The following is an 8,910-nucleotide window of genomic DNA, read 5'->3' as shown; positions in this document are numbered from 1 at the left end:
CCCGCTTCTGCCATGTGCCCCCGTTCTTCCGGGTCAGGCTATGAACGCACGAGATACGCACACACTCACCCAGAGACAGCCGGAGAAAGGGGCCTGAACTTGGCTCGGAAGACGAGGCCTGGGCCGTGGAGCGGCTCACGCCGCTTCCTCCCCTGAGCCATAGTTTTCCCGCCTGGGAAATGGAGAGGTTCAGGTAATCCCTAACAAGCAGGGATCGAGACGCCACCTGCCTGCCACCACCCCAGCTCTGCCCCTTCTGAGGCGTGTGGCCTTGGGTACATCCCCTAAGCTCTCTGGTCCTCAGCTTCTCCATCTTTAAAATGGGGCTGATGGTGGCGTTTGCCTCCTAGAGGGTTTCTGAGGGCCCAGCGAGTCGATGAACGAGGGAGGAGAGCAGCGTGTCAGGCACTGGGGAATATATATGAGGCTTTGTTCCTACTGCCGTTCATTTAAAAACACGCACATGATCGTTTGAGGGCCTCTGTAGACCTCACCTTATCAGCATGTCCGGAAGCCAGGGGCCATCAATATCCTCGTTTTACAGGAGGAAGCCGAGGCCCGTGGTGTGTGGCAAAGCCGGAAAATGATAGCAGGTTACAGACGGCAGAAGTCAGGATTCTTGGGGACAGTACTGCTGTCTTGGGGACAGTACTGCTGTGGCCACGAGTCACACAGTACTGCTGTCTTGGGGACAGTCAGCGGGGAGGCCTGGGGTGGGGAAGAGGGAGAGGAAGAGGTTTCTGAGGCTCCGAGGGAGGCGTGCTGTCGGGTCCAGTTGTCTCGGAGCTCTGGTCACACCAGTGACCCAGACACTGCCACCGTCTCCCCCCCCCCCCCCAGAGCTGACAGTCCAGGGGAGGAGACGGATGAGTGACCAGAAGCGGGCACAGCCGCCATCAGTGTGGGACGCGCAAGCAGCTGTGGGAGCTGAGAGGCGACCTAGGCAGGAGGGGAAATCAGGGCAGACTCCCTGGAGGAGGCGGTCCTAACGCTGAGACCGAAGGGGCAGTGGGGCCGGCTCACACGGGCCCAGAGCACGGGCTCGCAGGTTCAAGGTGGATGGCCCAGGCTCCACTCACCACAGATTCCACCAAGACCCTGCCACCACCCAGCCCGGTGGCTGCCATCACCCGTAAACGTGCCAATAAGAGTCAGAAAAATATAAGAATATCCCAGTTTATTGTGCACCCGGACACATGCCTGGAGTTTCTGTGCAACAGAAATCTCTGTGATGATGGAAATGTCCTGCGTCTACACCACCCCGGACAGTGGCCACGAGCCACACGTCACTATGGAGTGCTTAAAACGTGCCTGGCGCGACCGGACGTTATGGGCTGAACCGTGTCCCCCTCAGAGCTCACGTCTGAGTCCTCAGAATGAGACTGTGTTTGGAGACAGCGTCTTTACAGAGGCGATCACGTTAAAAATGAGGTCGTTCGGTGTCCTTAGAGAAAGAAGGCCTTTGGGCACGGACACCCAGGGAGAGCGCCACGTGGAGGCAGAGCTTGGGAGGACGCTTCCACGGGCCGGGGGGGGGGGGGGGTCACGGAAGATTCCAGCAAACCACCAGAATCTAGGAGAGAGCATGGTACGGATTCCACCTCGGAGCCCCAGAGGCACCAGCCCCGCCGGCTTCTTGGTCGCAGCTTTCCAGCCTCCAGAACCACGAGAGAACGAGTGTCTATAAAGCCCCTCAGGCTGTGCCACCGACACGTGGCACCTCCAGCCGACCGAGGCACCGAGAAAGTGAATTTCAAAATTTCATTTCATTTTCGTTAACTGTAAACAGCCGCCCCTCGGCTAGCCGTGGCGCCCGGGATGGTGCGGCGAAGTTTCCAGTCGCCTCACCCCTCCTCGTGCACAGGGGAAACCGAGGTCAGAGAAGAGCTGTCCTGTGCCCGCGCGGCAGGCAGGTGCTGCCCCCAGGAACGTGGCAAGACAGAGGCAGGAAGATTTGCAGGCAGGGGCTTGCCTGGAAGGAGGGAGAGAGAGGGAGCTTCCTACCAGCTGAAAGTGGCCCGCGTTGAGGGCCGTAGCCCTGCGCTGTCCAATGTGCTGGCTGCGGGTGTCACGGGCCGTTCAAACCCAAACCGAGTTCGGTTGCCCGTGGCGCTGACCACTTACCAAGTGCTCAACAGCCACGGGGGCTCCCGGAATGGGCCGCGCCTTCCTACCGCGTGCCCTGGCGAGCGCCTCCTCCCAGGGTCCCATCCGTGATGGGCCCATGTCACAGGAGGGAAGGACAAGGCAGTTAGTGCTAAAGGGAACCCCAGGGGCGCCCGCGTGGCTCGGTCGGTTGAACATCCGGCCCTTGATCTCAGCTCAGGTCTGGATCTCGGGGTCACGGGTTCGAGCCCCCCCCGTTAGGTTCCATGCTGGGCGTGGAGCCTACTTTAAAAAAAAAAAAAGTCAGAAGATGGAAAAGAGAAAGCTATTAGGGCTGTAGAAGTATGAGAGAAGTAAACTTTAAAAACTAATAATAATAAATAACGGGAATTCTAGAGGAGTGGGCAATTCCCTGAGGTCGGGAGGGCCAGGTTAGCCCCCAGATGGGGCCCCCACAGGGGGCAGAGGCCAGAGGCGGGGAAGAGACTGGGGGGGCCCAAGATGAGGGATGGGGCAGGGAAAGGGGAAGTGAGCGGGAGGGGCGGGGGCCCCACCTGGCAGCCCCAGAGGCCCTCACGGTTGCACACGCGCGCACACACACACACACACACACACACACACAGAGGAGTCTGTGCACGAGCAGACAGGCCAGCCCACACTGTCGGCCCGCCCCGGTCTGTGCCCGCCTCCCTCCCTCACACACACTCTCATCCACACCCTGCCACTCCCCCTCACAACCACACCCCAGATCCACACAGCCCCACGGCCCTCCCTGGCCACGGGCACACTTCCTCGCACGCCGCTCGCTGGCCCACAGCCCCACGCCGTCGTCCCTCTGCCCACACGTGAATGAGAGGGAGGCCGGGACAAACCATCACTGAGCTTCCGTGTTGCCAGGACATCAGCCCCGCAGCCGCCCCCTCGAAGCCCGGGAGCCCCCCCCCCCCCCCCGAGGCCGGGGGGCGGGGCTGGGACTCCCCAGAATCACCCGGGAGCTGGGGGCATACACAGCAGAGACGCTCATGCCCTCTCTGGGACCCTCCCCGCCCCCGTGAGCAGTCACCTCCTCCAGGGCGGCCACGGGACACCTGCTCGGCATCAGCAGGCCCAGGCGCCGTGGGGAGGACCACGGGGCCTCGGGACGCACCCCCGCTGGCCGCCCTGTTCCCGCCTCTCCGTCAGGACCCCCTGCTCCCTGCGCACTCCCGGCACCCCCCCTCCCCCGCCCCCCGCCGGCCCACCCCTCCCGGGGGTCCCGCGGGCCCAGAGAAGCACCCGCGCGGGCAGCGGCTCAGATGCTCCGCACGCTGGAGATGCTGGTCAGGGGCTCTCGCATCCGAAAGCTGAGCGACCGGGAGCCCCGAAAGCTGTCCCTCGGCCTCAGCGAGCTGTCCGTGGTGGAGGCCTCAGAGTGGGCCTCGGCGGCCTTGGCCAGGCAGTCCCCGGGCCCCCGCAGGCCCAGCCTGAGACACCCGCAGCAGAGGAAGCCCAGCACGGCCTGGCACACCTCGCGGCTGCGGAAGGAGTAGATGAGGGGGTTGACCGCGGAGTTGAGCACGGCCAGCGTCAGGATCCAGTCCATGCCCCGCAGGTACTCCTGCGCCCAGTCGTGGGAGCTGAAGACGTCGGCCAGCAGCAGCCCGAAGAGCGGGCCCCAGCACACCAGGAAGGCCGCCAGGATCATGAGCACCGTCTCGAGCAGCCGGCGGGCCTTGCGGCGGGCCAGCACCCGGGAGGCCTTCTGCCCGTTGGCCTGCACCACCCGGAAGATGGCCCCGTAGAGCACCATGATGGCGGCCAGGATGCAGGCGAAGACCGCCACGCAGAAGAGGATGTACTCCTTGGCGTAGAGCGGGAGCAGGCTGGAGCAGCGCCGGAAGGAGCACACGCAGTTCCAGCCGAGCAGCGGCAGCAGGCCCAGGAGGATGGCCAGCAGCCAGCACAGCCCGATGAAGCCGTAGACGCGGCCCGTCTTGCCGGCCCCGCTCCTGGCCACCGGCCGCACCATGGTGGCGAAGCGCTCGGCCGCCGTGAAGAGCAGGCTGAAGGTGGAGGCGGCCAGCGCCATGAACAGCAGGCCCTCGCGCAGGAACCACTGGGTGGGCGCCAGGAGGAAGGTGCGGGCGCCCGACAGCAGCACGTTGGCCAGGTAGGCCGCGCCGGTGAGCAGGTCGCTGAGCGTGATGTTCACCAGGCAGTAGTACACCCAGCGCCGGGACCGCATGCGGCTCACGATGGCCAGCAGCACCAGCAGGTTCTCCAGCACCACCAGGCAGCTCACGGCCACGAAGAGCCCCCGCAGGACGCCCAGGCCGCCCTCCTCGGGCCCGCCGCGCCCCGCCAGCCGGCCCGAGTGGTTGTAGTGCAGCGCGATGAGCCGGCTGTGCCCGCCGGCCGCCAGCTGCTGGCAGGACTCGGGGGCCTCGGCCGGGGACCCCGAGCCGTTCATGGCGGTCCCCTGGGACGGACTGAGGCCCCGGGGAGGCTCGCCCCCGGGGCAGGGTGGAGCCACTCGCCGGGCCTCGGTTTCCTGTTATTTGAAATTTCCTGTTATGTTCGAGGTACCCCCCGCCCCAGGCCGGGGGTGAGGCCGGGGACAGGGAGGGGCATCCCAACGGTCGGCTCCCACCCCGGCTCCGGGAGGGTGCTGCGGTTGCCCCCTGCCGCGAGACCCTATCTGTGCCCCCCCCCCGTGGTGTGCCCCACTCCCCCCCCCCCCCGAGAGCCCAGGGAGGGGCGAGGGCCCCAGAGGGGAGGGGAAATGGGCCCCTTTCCCGGGCTGGGCGGCTCCCCTGCCCCCCCCAAGCTACCCCCTCCAGGACCCCGTCATTCTCCTCAACCGCTCCAAGCCTGCCTGGCACACAGTAGGTGCTTAATAAGTGGGTTAAGTGGCTGCGCACACAGGAGCGCCCCCAGATACCTCGTGGAAGGCATAGGCACATTTTGTTGCCATGACAGAGCCAGGCCCGGCCTGTGGTACGCTGTCCACAGAAGGGGAAACTGAGGCCAGCCGTCCCCAGTCGCCCAGGAGAACACGCAGCGGGAGGTAAACACCCAGACAGGCGCACGCGTAGGTCTCGGCCAGGACCCTCGGGATTGCCTCTCCTGTGCCTGAGCTGGGGCTGCTCCCCTCACCCCTGGATGGGGAGGGGCGGGGCTCATAGGAAAAGTGGGAGCTCACCCCCTCGTGTCTATCCTGACCCAGTCAGGCCGACTCACCTGGAGATGCTGAGGACTGGGGCATGCGCACCAGGTGGGGGAGGGGCGGGGGTGGGGCACGAGTCCAGCCGGGTCCTGGGGAATCCGAGTCGGGGAGGCGTAGCTACAAGGGGCTCCAACATCCCCATAAGTCTCGGCGGTCACGATGAGACTGGGGCCGAGGGCGGACCAGCCTGCACCCCTTCCCTTTGTTCAGTGTTCAGCCCTGGGAGCAGGGCAGGTACCGGGAGCCACAGACAGAGGTGCTGCCTGGGGACTCAGGAGCATCTTCTCGCTGGAGGTGACCAAGCAGAAACGGGTCTGAGGAGGAGGTTGTGGGAACAAGGGCTGCCCAGACAGTGGGGGTGTGAGGCTGGGGCAGGGGGCATGCCAGAGAGCACCCCCGAAGAGCTGAGCACTGAGCCTCAGCCTCAACTTCACAAGGAACCACCAAACTCAGGCACATTCACAGAGACACACTGTGTGTCCTGATGCTGAGCCTGGACCTTGAAATGGTCCCTGATCCTGCACTGAGCCCTGATCCTGGACTGAGCCCTGATCCTGAAATGAGCCAAATTGAGCCCTGAGCCCAGGCTCAGCCATGATCCTGGGCTTAACCCTGATTTTGGACCGAGCCCTGATCCCAGACTGAGCCCTGATCCTGGACTGAGCCCTGAGCCCAGGCTCAGCCCTGATCTCGGACTGAGCCCTGATCTCAGGCTCAGCCCTAAGCCAAACTGAGCCTTGAGCCCAGGCTCAGCCATGATCCTGGGCTTAACCCTGATCTTGGACCGAGCTCTGATCCCAGACTGAGCCCTGATCCTGGACTGAGCCCTGAGCCCAGGCTCAGCCCTAATCCTAGACTGATCCCTGATCCCTGGCTGAACCCTGACCTTGGCTGAGTGGGTGACCATAGACTGACCACAACCCTGACTCTGGCTGACACCTGGCCCAGAACTGAACTCTGATCTCAAGCTGAGCCCCAATTCTAGTTGAGCCGGGCCTCCGCCTAAGCCCCACTCCAGCTGCAACTCGGACCCCGGTCTCAGAGAGTGAATTCAGGACTAAAGTAAATGTTATGAGAGAGCAGAGTTTGACTAACAAGGCCAAGCTATCCAACAATGACCTTCTGCCACGAATTACCTGCCGCCTAGTGGAAGGCCCTATGCACACCGTACCTTATTTAATCTCATGATTATCCCCATGCTACAAAAGAGCCATCCCCCCTCTAGAAACCTGCCCAAAGTATGCATGCAAATGGTTATTCATTGTTGTTGGTAAATGCAAAATGTTACAAGCAGCCCCAACGTCTGCACCCAAGAAAGAAGCCGCTGAGCGACGGTGCACGTAGCGTGGAGCGCCACACGGCTGTGAGCGTGAGTGAGTGGATGGGCGTGGCCTCCAGGACGTATGGTTAAGGGGGTGGGGGCGGGGCGGGGGATACAAAAGGCTATACGTAGGGCGCTACCTTCTGCAAAGCGAAGAAGGGGAAATAAGGCCCCGATCTGCTTGCTTTTGCAAAAGACACACAGGACAGATAAACCAGGAACCCGTGAAATTGGTTCCCTGCGGGGGGTAGGGGGGCGGGTAGAGTTGAAATAAATGGACAGCGGTGGGACTGACACCCTATGAGCATTCCTCATAGTTTTCAAGCTCTGAGTACACTTGCCATAGTTTACAATGAAATTAACTCAGCAAGGGTGCAGGGGAAAAGCTCCAGGATGTGGATCAGAAACAGAAAACAGGTGAAACGAACTGTGTTTCAGATGAAAACCATGACCGCCCAGAAATAGAGGAGAACCAGCCCGTGCAACCTTTGGGCACGACACTTTTTCTAAAGACGAAAGGAACTGACCAAAAAAAAAAAAAAAAAAAAAAGGTCGTTGTTTAGTACATTTGTTTTCAGGACTGGCAGGGTGTAGTCATTCTGAAAGTCTCATGTGTATTATGGGACTGAGCAAAGTAGCGAGGGTACTGATGTTAGTAAGAAGCAGGTCTTGGGGCGCCTGGGTGGCTCAGTCGGTTGAGCGTCCGACTTCGGCTCGGGTCACGATCTCAGGGTCCGTGAGTTCGAGCCCCGCGTCGGGCTCTGTGCGGACAGCTCGGAGCCCGGAGCCTGCTTCGGATTCTGTGTGTCTCTCTCTCTGCCCCTCCCCTGTTCACGCTCTGTCTCTGTCTCAAGAATAAATAAACATTAAAAAAAAAAAAAGAAGAAGAAGAAGAAGCAGGTGTTCACAGAGGAGCATATAAGACGTCAACATGGGTAGGAGAGCACAGGAAACAACCTCGGAGGGAACGTATCAGCGAGGACCGTGACGATTTACTTTATTTCATTTTTTTAAGTTTCTTTATCTTGAGCGAGACAGAGAGAGAGAATCCCAAGCAGCCTCCACACCATCAGCACAGAGCCCAATGTGGGGCTTGAACTCACGAACAGTGAGATCATGACCTGAGCCGAAACCAAGAGTCGGATGCTTAACCTACTGAGCCACCCTGGCGCCCCGGGCCCCGTGATGATTTAGACAAAAATCTATTTCATAACTCTGTCCACTGAGACCAGCCAGTAACAACAGTTGCATCTAGCCCCTAGATCAGATCTTGGCTTTTGAATATCGCCTCCAGGGCTCCTGGGAGAAATGGCTGATTCCGGGAGTGGGGCAGGGAGAGTGCCACGCAAGCCTGGAAGTTCATGGTGGGCCAGGAAGTCAGGACGGGGACCTGTCAGAGACACAGGGGCCAGCCTGACAGGGCGGCTGCTGGCCCAGCCTGGAGCGATCTGGGCATCGGTACTGAGCGACCTTAAAATTGAGAGAGACTCAAAGTAGTGGTTGGGCGCCAGGGGGGCCGGGGGGGGGACAGCCAGTGTTCGATGGGGACAGAGTTCAGTTTCACAAGAGATGGACGGCTGCACAGCATTGGGGATGGTTTAACGCCACTGAACCGGGCATTGGAAGTGGTTGAGATGGTCAATTTTATGTTCAAGTGCGGTTTATCCCAATAAAACCAATTAGGGGAAAGAAAAAAAAAAAAAAAAAAAAGAAGACTCTCTCCATATCCTGCAGCTCCACCGGTAAACGTCCCCCCGATAACGGAGTCAGAACAGTCATCTCTTTGTGACCTCTCCGGCAACAACTGGCCCAGGCAAGAGTCGACACTGGGAGTTAAATGACTGCGTGGGGTCCCTGGGAGCAGGGCATTTGCATAATCTCAAAGTATCTTCCCACGGATCACTTTTTCTTCTTTTCTTTCTTTTTTTTCTTAACGTTTATTCATTTTTGAGACACGGAGACAGAGCATGAGCGGGGAAGGGGCAGAGAGAGAGAGAGAGGGAGACACAGAACCCGAGGCAGGCTCCGGGCTCTGAGCCGTCGGCACAGAGCCCGACGCGGGGCTCGAACCCACGGACCGCGAGATCGTGACCTGAGCCCAAGTCGGGCGCTTAACCGACCGAGCCACCCAGGCGTCACCCAGGTGACGGGGACCGGTCACTGCTCGGATATTCCCGCCGGGGATGTGTGTGCCAGCAGACAGACTCGCCCTGAGGCACATCCCACAGAATAACTGACCTGTACACTTTCCAAGGTCTGTTCATTGACAACGGGTGGC

General features: G+C 60.8%; 1 protein-coding gene across 1 annotated transcript; it reads right to left on the bottom strand.

The window, feature by feature from the left end:
• Positions 1-3,331: 3,331 nt before the first annotated feature.
• S1PR4 (sphingosine-1-phosphate receptor 4) lies at positions 3,332-4,747 on the bottom strand. Its single transcript, XM_042927947.1, has one exon. It carries the CDS (start codon positions 4,553-4,555, stop codon positions 3,398-3,400), a length of 1,158 nt encoding a protein of 385 aa, XP_042783881.1. The 5' UTR covers positions 4,556-4,747; the 3' UTR covers positions 3,332-3,397.
• Between the last annotated feature and the right edge of the window lie 4,163 nt (positions 4,748-8,910).

Source organism: Panthera leo, chromosome A2, assembly GCF_018350215.1.
Source record: "Panthera leo isolate Ple1 chromosome A2, P.leo_Ple1_pat1.1, whole genome shotgun sequence".
Lineage (NCBI taxonomy): Eukaryota > Metazoa > Chordata > Mammalia > Carnivora > Felidae > Panthera > Panthera leo.
Note: the sequence above shows the minus strand (reverse complement) of the source record. Positions and strands in the feature narration are given on the sequence as shown.

Bases quoted from the DNA above. Each gene is read 5' to 3' on its own strand.
- S1PR4 (XM_042927947.1), bottom strand. From the start codon at position 4,555: ATGAACGGCTCGGGGTCCCCGGCCGAGGCCCCCGAGTCCTGCCAGCAG.